Source organism: Thalassophryne amazonica, chromosome 9 (assembly GCF_902500255.1).
Source record: "Thalassophryne amazonica chromosome 9, fThaAma1.1, whole genome shotgun sequence".
Taxonomy (NCBI): Eukaryota; Metazoa; Chordata; class Actinopteri; order Batrachoidiformes; family Batrachoididae; genus Thalassophryne; species Thalassophryne amazonica.
The window spans coordinates 73,615,583-73,633,606 of NC_047111.1; the positions used below are offsets into that span (position 1 = coordinate 73,615,583).

An 18,024-nucleotide genomic window follows, 5' to 3' on the forward strand; every position below is an offset into this window, starting at 1 on the left:
AGATTTGATGAGCAGTAATTTTCTTGTTAGTTTTACTCTGTGTATCTTCAATTAATCAATCATATTTTGATTGGCACAGGTGATCTATGACTTTGGCGTACCTTTCATCACTATTCTAGTCGTATGGGCTGCTTGTGCCGGGATGGTTTTCTTGAACTGTTTCCTCAACTGGCCATTGGAACCATTTCCAGGACCAGAGGACATGGACTACACGTTAGTAACAACTACACACAGTCACAAACAGCAAGAATGGATGACATAATGTCTGTCTTGTTCGTGTATGTGCTCACAACAGGACATAACTAGATCTCAAAAACATTTTTGATATCATTTCAGTCCAAATCCTGGTCCTCAGTGACTCCAAACCTGCACATTTTTTTAATCTATCCCTGCTCTCTCAAGGCTGATAGCTCATTCCTGTGTGTTCATCCAATCAAGAGTCAACAGACATCTGACTGAGCCAATCAGCTGTGGGTAGAGCAGGTAGAGACAGAAAATGTGTAGGTTAAGAGACCCTGAGGACCAGGCTGAAATGAGACTTTATTGTCATGGTAGTTACAGCGCAACGAAACCCTGTTTGACAGCTCTCAGAGACACTAGCAGCAATAATAATAGTAATAAAAAAAACAGCGTTTCCAATTTTAGAAGTGTTTATTTCTTGCTATGTTTTACATAATATATGACAAAGAGGTTATATTTACACACAAACGGAGCAGTTAGCAGCTAGCTAGACCAGGAAGTGACGTCACCATGCTAACATCCACTAGATGTCTTGTAAATCACTCCAGGCATGATCAGGCTACAAAAACAGCATTTCCAGTTTTAGAAGTTTTATTTCTTGCAGGCTTTTACATAATATATCATAAAGGTCTTGGGCCAAATATAACTCTCAAACTGATTCTCTCTTTTATAAATATCGACTTCTGAAACTCACAGAGTGCAACTTCTTTCACAATGCCTGTACCATGTACACTGTGGTGCATAGACTTAATGATAGACTCTGTCAGCTCATTCAAATTTCAACTTCCTCTCATCATTATAACACCAGAGGAAAATTACACCTAAAGGGTAAAAGTAGGAAGTTGAAAAGTACTAGCTTTAGTGTGGCATGTAAGGGTCCACAAATTTGTAATGACCTGAGTGAGAATACTCAAACGTCCCTGTCTTTGCATATTTTCAAAAAGAAACTTAAACTAGAGTTACTTGCCAAATATAATTAAAACTCGACCAGCTGACAACTTCTTTATGTCTATTGAAAAACCCATAGGCCTATATGTCTGAATTTATTACACTGATGTGTCATAATACTTTTAATATTTGTCATTTAAGAAATGTGAACATTATTGTCTTAGTCTGTTGTAGATTTTGAAATAGAGTAGGTTAGTTATGATAGGTAAAAGTAGGTTTAGATTTGTAATTATTATACCTTTACTGTATTTAAATATTAATGGGCCCCACTCATAAGCTATGGACTGCTTTAAGGGTGTCCCAATTACAAAATGTATTTATTAATCTGTATGAAACTGTATGGAATGTTTTAATGTATTCTTTGAATTTTGTAATAAACCAAACTAAACTAAACTAAACTAAAGGTGTTATATTTAGCCAAAAATTAAGCAACATTAGCAGCTAGCAACACCTGGAAGTGACATCACCTGGCTAACGTCCGCAAGATCATACCATAAAACTTGGAACAGAATGCAACTTTTTAACCTCTTAAAATACATCCAGGTTAGCCATCTTTGAATTTGTCCAAGGTCTGTGTCCCAAGAATATTCCCTGTGAATTTGAACACTCTGGCAGTAATAGGACTGGACTTATGCTGAGCAGACAGACAGACAAACGGACACATGGATGGACTGACTGACAGACGGACGAATGGACGCAGAGTCTTCACAATACCTAATGTCCATATTTGATGGCCATCAGGTAATAAAAATATAAGGTAAAGTAAGTGAAAATACAAGATAAAAGAGGGGACATCACAGTGGCAACTTCATTTTAGATTTGTTTGCACATACTAATGCTGTTCTGATTGTGCCAGTTTTTAAAAATACATATTAATTAATAATCCAGTTGACTGCGGATAACTTTTAAAGCATTGTTGGATATGTTTGGGTTTAATCATTTTGTACAGGAACACACTCACAGTGGTGGAAACACTCTTGATTTTTCACCTGGGGTATAGATAGTCCCACTATTGATGTGCTTCCTCTTAAACTTTGGTCTTTTAGATTATTTTCTTTTTAAATTCATAATATTGCTTTCATGTCAAAAGAATAATGATGCAATTGTTTCATCAGCACTATTTATTGAATCCAAACCCTTCACAGAACTGATTGTATAACAGAAGGTTTTTGGGTTGTGTTGGGTTAGATTGTGTGGTCTGTTGGATTCAGTTGTGCCTGTGAAGACTAAATGGTGTTGCCTGCAGAAATATATTTAATCTTGTAACATTTATAGAGCTGATCACTAATTTGTGGGATGAGGCTGATAAGTGTTGTCCTGGGGCAGGCTGTGACAAACCATTTTAGAGTGCACAAACATCAGATTAAAGTCTTTCTGCTAATAATCTGTCTTCCTCACTGAACTCATTCCTCAAAATCTTATTGCAACATTTTCTATGTTTTGCAGAAAAGGAATTCGCAGCTAGGAGACCATTTGTTATATTTCGAAAAACAAAACATTCTATCACGCTCTTCTTTCCTTGGTGTGCTCTCTTGTCAAACTTCATTTCTCCTTCATCCCCGTCCTCTGCTGTCTCAGCGTAAAGATCAAGTTCAGCTGGCTGGGGTTCGACCACAAAATCACAGGGAAACAGTTTTACCGTCAGGTGACCACCGTGGGCCGCCGTCTCAGTGTGGGAACCAGTCTGAACCAGCGGGAGTCGATTCAGCCATCCGCAAAGGAAGGACAGAAGCTCTGCCTCTCCACCATGGACCTGGAGGTGGACTGTAATGATCAAGACGAATGTAAGGGGCCATTGTTCGAAAACCTTTATGCAAATTTATTGTTAGAAATTCATTAAAATGTGATAAACCATATTTTCTTTCTCCTTTTTTGGTTCTGGATAATGGTTCTTTGGTTCCTCTGTCCTTCTCTGCAGCCCAGTCATTCATGAAAAGTATAGTCAGCCCGATCTTCTTGCTCAGTCTGGTCACCATGTCAATCACACAGCTTCGTCTCTTGTTCTACATGGGAGCCATGAACAGTGTCCTGGAGTCACTCAGTGGTGGAGACCTCAGCACAGGTACGTGGTTATGTTGTTTTATGTTATTTATTTTTATGTCTGCCCACTATGAACCACATTGGAGCACACAGTGTATGAAAGACACAATGTTATCACTGTAGCATCTATGTTTGTGTGTGTTTGCTTCTTTGATAGTAAATCGGTTTGGTGCATATTTGCATAGTACTGATGATGAAGTTGTAACTGTCAACATAATAACTCAAACAATACATGGTAAACACTTGATATTTACACCATATGTCATTCCCAGAGAAGAGATGAGCTGACTACATTCTAAGGTTATTTGGTCTATTGCATTATATTTCACTACATTTATTTAGCTAAGGCTATTCTGGACAAGAAATTGCAATTTCTCTCTATTGTTAAAAGAAAGTTTATTTGTGTATTGAGGGGTCTGTGTTCTTCCCAACAGGAAGAACTGTGGTTCCATCCCAGTGTTGATCATTTTATAACCTTTGATCTTTTTCATCGACTGGTTGGGATCTAAGTTTATTACGCTCTTATCTGTAGGGAGAATCCTGCTTGTGTCTGGACGTCCTCTGACTTTGGACAGGTTGTGTTAAACTGTATAATAAATTCAGGTTGAACTGAAATTGCCCTGAATGGAGTGTCTTTGATCCATAGGGAATGTTTTTTGAAGCTTTCCAGAGGCGTCGTGAATTTGGTCAGCGAATTTTTGGAAGACTGGTCACTTTGTGAAAGAGTGGGGTTTTCAGTGCCTGACACTGAGTCAAGTGATAACACAGTACTTCAGATTAAGATATTTTGGTCTTAGGAATGTCTGGAGAATCAGTTCTTTGTTAAAAATGAAAAATTAAGGCAACCTTTGCTTCGGTCAAGATATGTCTGTGGCCACATTCGCTACAATATGTATATGTATATGTTTGATGACTAAAGGGCAGCTGGACTTACTTTGTTATAATTTGATTTTCAGTTGAGAGAATGGACCTTGGTAAGATGACAATAATACTACTGTTAGTGCACTAACATATAATAATAATAATAATAATAATAATAATAGACTACTACATGAATGAATTAAGCCTTGCACTGTTAACCTTATTGTTAAAAATTTGAATTTTTACTTTAACAATTCCAGTTTAATTCTAATATGTAACTAATGTACTATCATTCGCTTTTCTTTTTATATCTACTGTTGCTTTTTCAGTTTACTGTTCTGTGTATCAGCTCCGTCCTTCAGCTGTCATTCAACTTTAACCACCAGCTTCCATTTGTTATATTTATTAACTATTTATTCCCTGGATACATATAATATGAGGATTTCACTTATGACCACAAACTGTTATTAAAAGTACTGCATTGATTTTTTTTGAACAACACAAACTCATTATTCCTTGTTGTCTCACTTGGTATCACTCTGTTCACCAGGTCTAATGATTAACTAAACCACCACTCTTATTAACCAGATGCATTAAGGGCCTGAACTGTTTCTATCCCATGATTATAATTATCATCTAACTTTTTTCCTCTCATCTTCCAGTATTAATCACAATGTTTTTTATCTCTCATCTTTCTTGTGCTCTCAGTGAGTCTGTACTCGTCGATTTTTGGCGTGTTGCAGCTGCTGTGCCTGATGACCACGCCTGTGATTGGTCAGATCATGGACTGGAAGCTGAAGGAGTGTGATGATGGCAAAGAGGAAAAGAAAACCTACAACCCGTGAGTCAGAGTTGACTTATTAGAAACAACACTACCTCAGATATTATTTACCATAACGTAGCATACCACAGGGTTCTGTTTTAGATTCACTAGTATTCTGTCTTTATTTTGCACCGGTGCATCACATGTTATATAATCATGGAATTAGATTCCCTGTGTATGTAGGTGATACCTCCAAAATTTCAGATTTGCCTGACTGCAATACACACAAAATTGTCCAGGGTTTTTTAATGCTTTGGAAGACTACAATAATTTAAAATTTGACCAAAAATATTGATATTATTCTGTGTTGGTCTGAAGTGGTTCCTGATGTAGCGAAGCATTGGGAGATTTAAATGTAAATACTTTTTTTGCAACAAATCATAACAGATTCTTTGGTAGAATTGTGAGATCACAGCACCTCCTGATAATATGTTTTGAATCTCTGTATTCTCTTTTTAGTGGCGAGCCAAAGAAAAAGCGCGGAGACAGAAAAACCCAGAAGGTGACCAATGCCTTGCGGGCTTTCGTCCTAACAAACCTCTTGTTAGTCGGATTTGGGATCACTAGTTTAGTGCCTAATCTCCCCCTGCAGGTGAGCACTTCATTTCAGAACAACCTTTTACACCTTTGACTGTTTCAGAGTTACTGATCTTTTATTGTTAACGGCCTGTTAACAATAAAGACATTCGAGGTCTGTTAGAAAAGTATCCGACCTTATTATTTTTTTAAAAAACCATATGGATTTGAATCATGTGTAATTGCATCAGACAAGCCTGAACCCTCGTGCGCATGCGTGAGTTTTTTCATGCCTGTCGGTTGCGTCTTTCGCCTGTGAGCAGGCTTTGAGTGAGGTGTGGTCCACCCCTCTCGTCTATTTTTTATTGCGAATAAATGTCTGAACGATTTGGAGCTTTGCTGCATCAATTCATTTCCAGAAACTGAGAGACCTCCAGGTGGACACCGTTCGAAAAATTAATATGGCTTTCAGGGACGATTTTATGGGGATTAAACAGATTACGGGGTGTTACTGCCGCTTTAAGGACGGCCCACAACTGCTGAGAGCGCGGCGCGCTCCCAGCCCCCATCGACAGGCTGACACCCCACTGGAACAACCAGATCATTTCCAACGTGAAAGCTTTGTTGATCCGGGACCTCGTCTGATTTTCACAAAAACGCAGAAGATGTGGACATCAGCACTTTTTCCGGCACATTCCACCGTTACAGGAGTTTTTTTCATGGAAAGAAAAGCGGAGGGACGCGCCACGGCTCCGTTCATTACGCGGGACAAAACCACCTCGTGTTGGTCTCTCAGGACAGCTTTCAGGTGGATTTCAGACAGATTCCGGTTGCTTTCCAGTCGTGTGAATATCCTATTGTGATTGTGCATGAGCCGGACCTGCCCCAACATGTCCTGGAAGGCTTCATCACGGCGTTGCTTTGCGCCAAGCGGCTGCACCGCAACGCGCGGAACTCCTCCGCACGTCTGTCTTAATGTGCCGGAAAAGTGCTGATGTCCATGTCTTTTCACAATTCCTGTCCTAGTCAGACATACCGCATCAAGACGGCATCCAGTTTAAAAATGAACGGCACATTTCACTGTTACAGGAGTTTTTGTCATGGAAAGAAAAGCTGCTCCACCGCGCGTCACGGTGCAGCCGCTCGGCGCAAAGCAACACTGTGATGAAACCTCACGGGACATGTTCTGGCATGTCCAGCTCATGCACAATCACAATCGGATATTCACACGACTGGAAAGCAACCAGAATCCGTCTGAAATCCACCTGAAAGCTGTCCTGAGAGACCAACACCAAGGTGGTTTTGTCCCGCGTAATGAACGGAGCCGTGGCGCGTCCCTCCGCTTTTCTTTCCATGAAAAAAACTCCTGTAATGGTGGAATGTGCCGGAAAAAGTGCTGATGTCCACATCTTCTGCCTTTTTGTGAAAGTCAGACGAGGTCCCGGATCAACAAAGCTTTCACGTTGGAAATGATCTGGTTGTTCTGGTCAGCCACTCGGCGCAAAGCAACGCCGTGATGAAGCCTTCCAGGACATGTTGGGGCAGGTCCGGCTCATGCACATTCACAATCGGATAATCACACGACTGAAAAGCAACCGACAGCCATCTGAAATCCACCTTTAAGCCATCCTGTGAGACCAACACCGAGGTGGTTTTGTGCTGCGACATAAGCGGCACGGTGGCGCGTCCCTCTGCTTCTTTTTCCATGAAAAAAACTCCTGGAACAGTGGAATGTGCCGATAAAGTACTGATGTCCACATCTTCTGCCTTTTTGTGAAAGTCAGACGAGGTCCCGGATCAACAAAGCTTTCACGTTGGAAATGATCTGGTTGTTCCAGCAGGGTGTCAGCCTGTCGATGGGGGCTGGGAGTGCGCTGCGCTCTCAGCAGTTGTGGGCAGTCCTTTAAAGCGGCAGTAACACTCCGTAATCTGTTAATCCCCATAAAATCTTCCCTGAAAGCCATATTAATTTTTCGAACGGTGTCCACCTGGAGGTCTCTCACAGTTTCTGGAAAAAAATTGATGCAGCAAAGCTCCAAATCGTTCAGACATTTATTCGCAATAAAAAATAGATGAGAGGGGTAGACCACACCTCACTCAAACCCTGCTCACAGGCGAATGACGCAACCGACAGGCATGAAAAAACTCACGCATGCGCATGAGGGTTCAAGCTTGTCTGACGCAATCACACGTGATTCAAATCCATATGGTTTTTTAAAAAAAATAATAAGGTTGGATACTTTTCTAACAGACCTCGTATGGTGATGGAAAAGTCAAAAAGGTTAACACGATCTCTGTGTGTAGGTATAACAAAAGTTTCCAAAATTGTGCAAACCACTGTAGTTCTTTTGAAAATCACACCAAAAAAAAAAAAAAAATAATAATAATAAAATAAATTTCACATTGTATGATAGCTAAGAATGCACAATTAATTTGATCTCCAATTAATTTCATTCATTCAGTCTAGTTACCGAGGTCTGAGTAGCAGGGAAATTATATTCTTTTAATGGTTACCATGGCAATGCCAGAGATCCTGAAAAAGTTTCCCATTAAAGCCAACAAAAAGTTGTACCTTGTAAATAATACAACACCAAAATTGAAACAGTACAACCAGGGGTTCCCAAGACATTTGTAATATCCATGAAAGTATACATGGGTATGCAAAGGGTATAGTGAAAAATGTGTGTGTGTGTGTGTGTGTGTGTGTGTGTGTGTGTGTGTGTGTGTGTGTGTGTGTGTGTGTGTGTGTGTTTGTTTGTTTGTGTTAAATTCTGTGTGACTGTCTACAAGTTATCAAAATAACTTGGGTTTTGACATGATTTGGACCAAATTTAGTGGAATATTTGATGGTCCAACAAGGACAAAGGGATTTAATTTTGAGAAAAATCAGTTAAAACTAGGGCCTTTCCCAAAACTGAGAAATTTATTTTCTACCTAAATCCAAGCATGATAATGTAGGTTTATTTTTGTAACATGTTGCAAAATTACACCTCATGTTAATGAAGAGAACATATTTATGTGGAGGAAAATTCTTTAGTGAATATTGTCTTTCCTTCATCGGCGTCATGCAGACTAACTACAGGAGGAAGCACGTGTGTGATGTTTTGAGACCCATCTTACATTAACATCCATAAGATTTCTTGTAAATCATTTCCAAATCTACCAAATGTTGGTCACAGAATTCTAAATTGTTTCCAAACAGCATGAATTTTGATCATATTGGCAATATCGTATTATGAATCCCTTATCTTTTTATGAGTTATATCTTTATAACAGTGGCACTACTATACCTTTAAACATCAAAATCATGGGCCAAGGTCAAAATTTTCGCACAATGGTTATATGTTGGCCATATTTATAATGGCTATTTTGATAAAGACAGACCTTTGTTTACTATTAAAAACTAATATGAAGGCAAAAATCACCTTTTTATTCGTCACATGGCATTTGATCTTGGGTAACTTTATGAAGGCAAACCTAAGGTCAGAGCAATTTAACTCAAACAGTTTGGGCCCAATAAGTATTAAACACGGTGGAAGTGTTGTATACTAATCTAGGATAAAATGGTTCAATTTTGGAAATAACTGATTAAATGTCAAGATCACCTAGAACCATATATTACAGAACCACTGAATGACAAATAACTAATTTCCATCAATATGTGTCAGACATGTAAGGCACAGGTGTTGCAGCTCTCTGAGCTTTTCTAGTTTTCAATCTGTAACTTGTTCATGCAGTAAATTTGTGTTGATTTCTTTTATCTTTTCACAGATCGTGTCCTTTATCTTACACACAGTGGTGAGAGGATTCATTCACTCTGCCGTTGGCGGCCTCTATGCTGCTGTGTAAGTTCTGAAATCACAAAACACACACGCACATACATTAATGCAGTCTTTCACCAGCGTCGAACTTTAAATTTGCTGTTTCTGCAGCTATCCGTCCTGTCAGTTTGGCAGTCTAACAGGCATGCAGTCTCTGGTCAGTGCTGTGTTTGCTCTGCTGCAGCAGCCGCTGTTTCTGGCCATGATGGGACCCCTGGAGGGAGACCCACTCTGGGTATAAAGGCACATGCACACACACACAAATACTTCAGCAATCACCTTGGGCATTGCCTGGGGTAGGTAGGAATGCATTTCAAGTAACATAATTAAAAAGGTAATTTTTTTTTTTAAGTAATGAGCTAACGGCATTCCCTGCTCACATCTGAACTCAGTTTTTAATTCCAAAATCTAAACAGATTACCTGATTAAGGGCCTTATTTATGAAGACCCCAGATAGTGAGTGCTAAATTGTGTGGGCTTTCCAGAGTTATGTGCACTGGGTTGGAGAATGTTTTCCAGGTGATCCACTAAGAATAATTGTGCACCTGACAGCAGGCAATAGTAATATGATGTAGAAAGCAGTATGTGAACTTGAACTTGAACTTATTTATTTGGCACACAACTCGTCAATAACTGATACTCAAGACAATTCCACAGTGACATGTGTGACCAAAAAGGGGGTGAGCAGAAGTAAAGCTTATAAACGCCCACCCCATATATACATACATACATACATATATACACATTACCAACCCCCAGAGCAAGCACACAGGTGACAGTGGTAAGGAAAAACTCCCTCTGATGTATTGAGGAAGAAACCTCAAGCAGACCAGACTCTAAGGTGTGACCCTCTGCTTGGGCCATGCTACAAACACATTTAACAACACAAACTCAAATCCCATTATCATAAACATATCAAGTGAACACCGTGTCTTTGTCTACATACATATTTACATACATATACAGTATACATGTATACACACACCAACATACACCTACACATACATACATAATTACACACACACACACACACACACACACACACACATACATATATATACATATACATACATGCACATACACAAATGAATGTTACTGTACAAGTTCACAATTACAACTGACAACACAAAACTCATCGTACTTCATTAGATACATATCTTGAAACATCATTTTTTATATTGATTTTTAAACTAATTGATGTAAATGTAAATGAGGATTTTGTATGTGTTAATGACTATACTGTAAGTGCATAATGAAATTTGATCAGCCACTTATGCACCTTGTGCTGTGTTACGCACGAACTCTGCCACGTAACTGAGCATGGGCACACGCTGCCAATTTAAAAAAATAAAATAAAAAACCTCCTGCTATTTCAGACATTTAATTATTGTTCCATTGATGGAATTTAAGGAAACTGGTGGATAATTATGTTGCGTTCTGCCGGCAGACGGTACATAGAAGAGTCCTCTGTGTGCTTTCTCTAGATGTGTGCGTTTCTGTGTGTGTTTGCTTTGTGGATAAAACATGAAGCGTGGCGAGTACAAAATCAATTAATTGGAATTTTATGGTGGATTTCTTTTTGTTCTGTGTACCATAAAACTATCACATGATACACATTAGAGAAACAGAGTTTTATAGCAGTTTTCATGAAATTTATATCAGCCTTCAAGTGAAGGTACCTTTCATTGTTATGGGTCCAGTAACATAAAAAGCCATAGATGGGAACCTGCTGGTGAGTCCATAAACCACTGAGGATTAAATTCTATCAATGACAATCATGATCCGGAGTTGCACTAAAATTAATTTGTGCTCAGCACAGAATAGTGTTGCTCCTCTTATTTTTAAGCACAACATAAACTGTTAACTCTTGAAATACATGTTTCCAGTACTCTACCTGGACATTTTTAACTATGGTGTCGTCCTCCAGGTCAACGTGGGTCTCCTGGTTCTCAGCATGCTGGGCTTCTTGCTGCCTATCTACTTGATTTGCTACAGACGGATGCTCTACCAAGAGCAGGAACGGAAAGAACACATGGCGAAGATCTTTATTAAAATCAACGGCACTGACAAACCTGAAGCTTTTGTCTAAGGAAACTTAATTCCGTAAAAGCAGCAAAGGAAGACGAGGTGATCCAGTGATACAGACCCACAACAGCAAATGCAAACAACTAAGATGTTGGTTTATTGATTAGGATATCATAATGCATTTGGTTGTTTTCATACTAAAACAAACAAAACCCATAATACCACTCATTAACCCAGTAGCCAACAGAGGCAAACTGATGCTGTGGTTGTCACCGATTTCACTGGACAGTCGCTGAGGAGAAAAAGGAAAATCGGAGGGGGAAAGATGCACACAAGAGAGGAAAGACTGTGAAAGCAAGGAAGGTGTTGGCCTTCTGCTTTGCCCCTAATCCTCTGACTTTTTTTTATTCCCTCCCTCCTGAATCTGCAGCACATTAGCGCAGCTCTATTCCACTGAAGACTGTTTCTTGGTAAGGGAAGGAAACACAAACAGGCCGGTTTATTTAGTGCGTCAACTTCCACCTGTGAGACCAATAAGAGCATTAAATAAGCCTGGAAACAGATTCCTTGCACATCCCACATCGTCATATTTATCCAGGGATTCCTTTGTTTTCTTGTGTTTAAAACGTTGACTGTAAATCGTTGTGATTGTGAACTCACATGGTGCTACCTGTCTATTCATAAGGATTTGCTTTAATTGTTGTTTTGGAGAGGAAGTGTGGACTACGAGGCATTAATGAGTATCAGGGAGAAGCGCAACACACAGTCACATGATGAATATTTATGGACCCAGATTTTGATATTCAGGCGGATTTTTGCTGCAGTTTGACATTATTGCAAATTTTAAAACAAATAAACTGATATTCACATGAATATCAGTATTTTAAAACAATAAAGGGGTACATGAGTAAAATAAATTTTAATAAAAATATAATCACCTATTAATAAAGAAAGAATGATAAAGTGATAAATACAAAGACGAATACTATGATTAAAAAAACCCTCATATTTATGCCACTAGAGTTTCACTTACATGTAACTTTTCAAAATTATATATAGAAAATTTACTTTGGAAAGTTTCCTCTTAAAAGCAGATTTCAGATGATGTGCCTCTTTCTTTAAATGGAAAGGAGTTGTTGCATGCCACGCCCCCTTTGCCAGACTGGTTCAGGGGGTGTGTCTAACAGAATCCAGACTTAGCATACTGCATCTTCATAACATAAATGAATGAATGACATAAGTCCCAGTCTAAAATAACATACAGTTAGTGTTATGTGTCGACGCGGGTTGAGGAGCGGACCTGCGTCTGACAGGACCCAGCGGTTAAAATAACCAGAAGGCGGTTCCCAACAGAAACAATTTATTTTTCACCTGTGCTTACAAATGTAAAACATAAAAGCGTCCCTCTGGTGGAGTGATAAGTGGCACGTTCTCCAGCGCCCGCAAGGATTAAAGCCCGGCACTCCTGGACTCACTACCACCGCCAAACACCCCCCAGGTGGACACGACGAACCGATTCTCTGTGGAGCAAAGAGAAGGTGAGGTGAGTCAGCAGATACAACTCTATCTTTCGCATAACACACGCTATCAGCAACACACTTAGGTCAATGTTTCTTTTTAACTTTATACAAATGAGCAGCCTCTCACAACAAGTGGAGGATCACTTATCCTGCACGCCACCGCAGTGAGAAGCAAGCTGCACAATTCTCTTCACAGTCTCAGTTTACTGTGTAACAAAACACCAAGATACTATCAACAATTACTTAATCACTTAATTACCTTTAGCGTGTGCTGACAGCATGTGTCCTCACCCTTCCCTGCTTCACGGGCTCGATATGTCAAACCCAGGCGCGGTCCTCAGCGTCTCACAAACAAACGTCACAAGGTCGAGTTCCCGGCAGTTCTGCTCAAATCACACATGACTTATATGCAGAACGCCATCCAATTATCTGCTCCAGCTGCAAGTCTTCAAGGCCGCACGTGAGCCCCTGCCACAGGTGTTCCACATGACGCTAATAAGGGTGAGGACTCTTCAGCCAGCACTTTCTCCACAGACAAATCAGCCCTCATGCCACCTGGAGAGCAAAGAAAAGAAAAGAACACCAACACAGCCAGCCACGCCCCCCCAACACACAACAGTTAGTGATCTGTATTGTTCCTTGAAAGGGAAAGTAAGTGAAAACAAGAAGAAGAGGCTCAGGAAGCAGATTTTGAGGTTTCACCAAAAAAAAAAAAAAAAAATATCAGTATACGTTTTGCTCAAAATAAAATGACACCATATATTTATTATATTTCGGGGGGTTTGCAATATTTTATTTATACTTTAACTTCATTGGGTTCGTCATGTGACTATAACTGCAAGTAACAGAGAATAGTTCTTTAAAAAAATTGAAAGTTGAAGTTGAAAAGGCTCTGATTTTTCTTACTAATTACCCACTTTATTTTTACAGTAGGAATCTATAACATCATCTTGAATCTAATGCAGTCAGTGTTTTATTCCATTTTTAGGAGAAATTCAGCACTTTAAACATAATCTTTAGACTTCACACAAACACGCAGGCTCGTTTCAGCACTTTTTTTTTACTTGCTTGACTTTCTGTTTAAAGCTGCAGTGTATAAGATTTAGTGTCGTCTCGCTGTGAGGTTGCAGATTGCTTTGTGATATAGCCAGTCATGATTTTGTTTCCCCTCATGTTTACACTTCTTTGGTGATGTGGATTCATGCTGCCTTGTCTTCTGTTTTGATAAGTAAGAGGTATGAACCTCCATTTCACAAAAATGTGAGTTCTCAAGTTTGTTAACCAGTAGACAGTGTACAGAGCAGTAACCACTGACTCCACTTGTTTTTCTTCAGTCTTCCAACCGTCCTGCAAAATGCAGAAGTCAGCCTAATTTGTCACTTTTGTGCGACTGTATCAAAATGGTGGTGCAATATGGTGGCCTCCATGAGGGGGCTCGCTTCCATGTGCATAAATGTGACGAGATTATTATAAGCTTATGCGAACGCAATGTGTTGTTATTGCAGGTGATGATACACTAATGAACTGGTGGTTCAAAATGCTTTATATAACGGCTGAGTGGATCCTTGTCATTTGATTGGTGGATTGTATGTCACGTGACATGGATTATTCATACCATTTGCCACTGTATTTGATTTACTGTGCAATAGTTCTTTTTAGAGTGCAATTTTGGTGCTATATGAAATGTGCTATTGCACACGCAGATTTGAAGGAACTAATTGATGCTGCTAATTCTTCTAACACACACACACACACACACACACACACACACACACACACACACACACACACACACACACACACACACACACACACACACAAACAAATCCACCATGCTGTCTGGAGGCATGAAGTGCTGTTAGACTGAAAAGCTAGACAATCTTTTGATGGGATTTTTCGCTGGAGTGAGGAAAGTAGATGGCAGTTTGTACATGAAGTCAGTGGACGGCATCTCAGATTACTGAGAACAATTTTGGACTGTTAAGGACCAGTGAGGAGCACCAAAATGTAAGTCCCTTTTCCGATGTATATAAATTAATAAAATATCAAATGACAAGGATCTATTTTCGTCATTATATTATATTCCATCTTTCACCAAATTAAATATTGAACTCATAAATATTCATTATTTGTATGATATTCCACTTCTGCTAATAAACACCCCTAAATCCTACACACTGTAGCTTTACGTTCCTCCTGACTTCTTGTATGTATTTATTTGGCTCGCCACTGTGTTGTCTCCTTGGAGATCTTTATGTCAAATAATGTTTTTATTACGGAGGAATTCTTGTTGAAATATGTATGAATGAGGGTGAATAAAGATGTGTGGATCTGTTTAAACATGCGCTTTTGTTATTTTCTTCCTCACTCTTCGTTAGGCTACAAGACATTTTTTTCTGGAACCTCAGCCTTTTAATTCTTACCAGTTCTCACAAACACCGACTAATTAAAACCTTAAAAGCTTTTCCAACACTGCAACTCTGTTGTTCTGCTTCTTGTAAGTGTAGTAATTTTCTGACAAGTGAAAACTCTCCACACATAAAATTCAAACTGTAAGTGTGAATATATTCAAGTTTCCATTCAATATATATTTAGTTTTACTCATCATATTCAAGGTTCATTCAATATATTCAAGCTTCCATTTAACATATACAAGGTTTTCAGTGTTTATATTCTCACATTTTCCTGTTTGGCATGCCATTATATATATGTGTGTATACATATACTGTATATATATATATATATATATATATATATATATATATATATATACAAGGTCTGTGATGAAAAAAGCGGTCCTTTTTATTTTTTTCAAAAAATAAATGGATTTGATTCATATGTTTTACATCAGACATGCTTGAACCCTCGTGCTCATGCGTGACTTTTTTCACGCGTCGGTGACGTCATTCGCCTGTGGGCAGGCCTTGAGTGAGGAGTGCTCCACCCCGCCCGTCGGAATCTCTTTGTCTGAATAGCCGCTGCGGACGGCGCGCGTTGCTTTATCAACATTTTTTCTGGACCTGTGAGGAATATCCGAGTGGACACTATTCGAGAAATTAAGCTGGTTTTCGGTGAAAAGTTTAACGGCTGATGAGAGATTATGGGGTGTTTCTGTCGGTGTAAGGACTTCCCACGGAGCGGGACGTCCTGCAGGGCTTCCAGGCACCGTCGTCGGCCTGTTTCGACCTGAAAACATCCTAATTTAAGGCTTAATTCACCCAGGACGATGTGAGAGAACAGAGAAGATTCAGAAGAGGCCGGCATGAGGACTTTATGCGGACATTCCACTGTTTAAGGACATTTTTTAATGAAAGACGTGCGCACAAATTCGCCGAGTCGTTTCCGTGACGACTCGGCGAATCTGTGTGCGCCGCGACAGGAAAAACACCTCCGTGTTGAAAACCATTTGTAAAATTCAGGCGGCTTTTGATGGCTTTCAACAAGTGAGTAAATGAGAAATTGTTTACCAGCTTGGGCATGTTCCAACTTGCCCGTTAAGGTTTCCAACGGAGGTGTTTTTCCTGTCGCGACCCCCCGCGGTCGGGTCCGGCCCGACATGCGACTCTGCCTGCACGTTCTTTCATTACAAAATGTCCGTTAACAATGGAATGTCCGAATAAACTCCTCATGCCGATTTCGTCTGAAAGTTCTCTGTTCTCTGACGACTTACTGGGTCAACAGAGCCTGAAATGTGGAAGTTTTCAACTTGAAACTGCGAGACGCTGCTGCCTCAAAGCGCAGATCGCCGTCAGGCGCCGTGGGCCGTCCTTACAGCGACACTACCAGACCAAAATCTCTCATCAGCCGTTAAAATTTTTACCGAAAACCAGCTGAATTTATCGAATGGTGTCCACTCAGTTGTGCCTTACAGTTTTTGAAATAATTTTTATCAAACAAAGCAGCAGTCTCTGAGCCATTCCTAAACAATGAAAAAACGACGAGAGGGTGGGCGACTCCTCACTCAAAGACTGCCCACAGGCGAATGACGTAACCGACAGGCGTGAAAAAACTCTCGCATGCCCACGAGGGTTCAAGCATGTCTGATGTAATCACACGTGATTCAAATCCATATGGTTTTTGAAAAAAAATAATAAGGACCGTTACTTTTATCACAGACCTCGTATATACACTCAACAAAAATATAAACGCAACACTTTTGGTTTTGCTCCCATTTTGTATGAGATGAACTCAAAGATCTAAAACTTTTTCCACATACACAACATCACCATTTCCCTCAAATATTGTTCAGAAACCAGTCTAAATCTGTGATAGTGAGCACTGCTCCTTTGCTGATATAATCCATCCCACCTCACAGGTGTGCCATATCAAGATGCTGATTAGACACCATGATTAGTGCACAGGTGTGCCTTAGACTGCCCACAATAAAAGGCCACTCTGAAAGGTGCAGTTTTGTTTTATTGGGGGGGGGGGGGGGGATACCAGACAGTATCTGGTGTGACCACCATTTGCCTCATGCAGTGCAACACATCTCCTTCGCATAGAGTTGATCAGGTTGTCAATTGTGGCCTGTGGAATGTTGGTCCACTCCTCTTCAATGGCTGTGCGAAGTTGCTGGATATTGGCAGGAACTGGTACATGCTGTTGTATACGCCGGTCCAGAGCATCCCAAACATGCTCAATGGGTGACATGTCTGGTGAGTATGCCGGCCATGCAAGAACTGGGACATTTTCAGCTTCCAAGAATTGTGTACAGATCCTTGCAACATGGGACCGTGCATTATCCTGCTGCAGCATGAGGTGATGTTCTTGGATGTATGGCACAACAATGGGCCTCAGGATCGCATCACGGTATCTCTGTGCATTCAAAATGCCATCAATAAAATGCACCTGTGTTCTTCATCCATAACAGATGCCTGCCCATACCATAACCCCACCGCCACCATGGGCCACTCGATCCACAACATTGACATCAGAAAACATCTCACCCACACAACGCCACACACGCTGTCTGCCATCTGCCCTGGACAGTGTGAACTGGGATTCATCCGTGAAGAGAACACCTCTGCAATGTGCCAAACGCCAGCGAATGTGAGCATTTGCCCACTCAAGTCAGTTACGACAACGAACTGGAGTCAGGTCGAGACCCTGATGAGGACGACGAGCATGCTGATGAGCTTCCCTGAGATGGTTTCTGACAGTTTGTGCAGAAATTCTGTGGTTATGCAAACCGATTGTTTCAGCAGCTGTCCGAGTGGCTGGTCTCAGACGA

At 40.2% G+C, this 18,024-nt stretch overlaps 1 protein-coding gene across 1 annotated transcript in view; it reads left to right on the forward strand.

Moving 5' to 3' along the window:
- Window positions 1–12,049, forward strand: part of slc43a2b (solute carrier family 43 member 2b) — a 30,486-nt gene extending 18,437 nt beyond the window's left edge. The window contains exons 6-13 of the mRNA XM_034178366.1: window positions 80–213; window positions 2,767–2,972; window positions 3,107–3,250; window positions 4,798–4,930; window positions 5,372–5,504; window positions 9,200–9,273; window positions 9,361–9,484; window positions 11,177–12,049. Coding sequence (XP_034034257.1) covers window positions 80–213; window positions 2,767–2,972; window positions 3,107–3,250; window positions 4,798–4,930; window positions 5,372–5,504; window positions 9,200–9,273; window positions 9,361–9,484; window positions 11,177–11,338 — 1,110 coding nt within the window. The 3' untranslated portion in view covers window positions 11,339–12,049. The remainder of the gene's footprint in view (window positions 1–79; window positions 214–2,766; window positions 2,973–3,106; window positions 3,251–4,797; window positions 4,931–5,371; window positions 5,505–9,199; window positions 9,274–9,360; window positions 9,485–11,176) is intronic.
- Window positions 12,050–18,024: the final 5,975 nt, after the last annotated feature.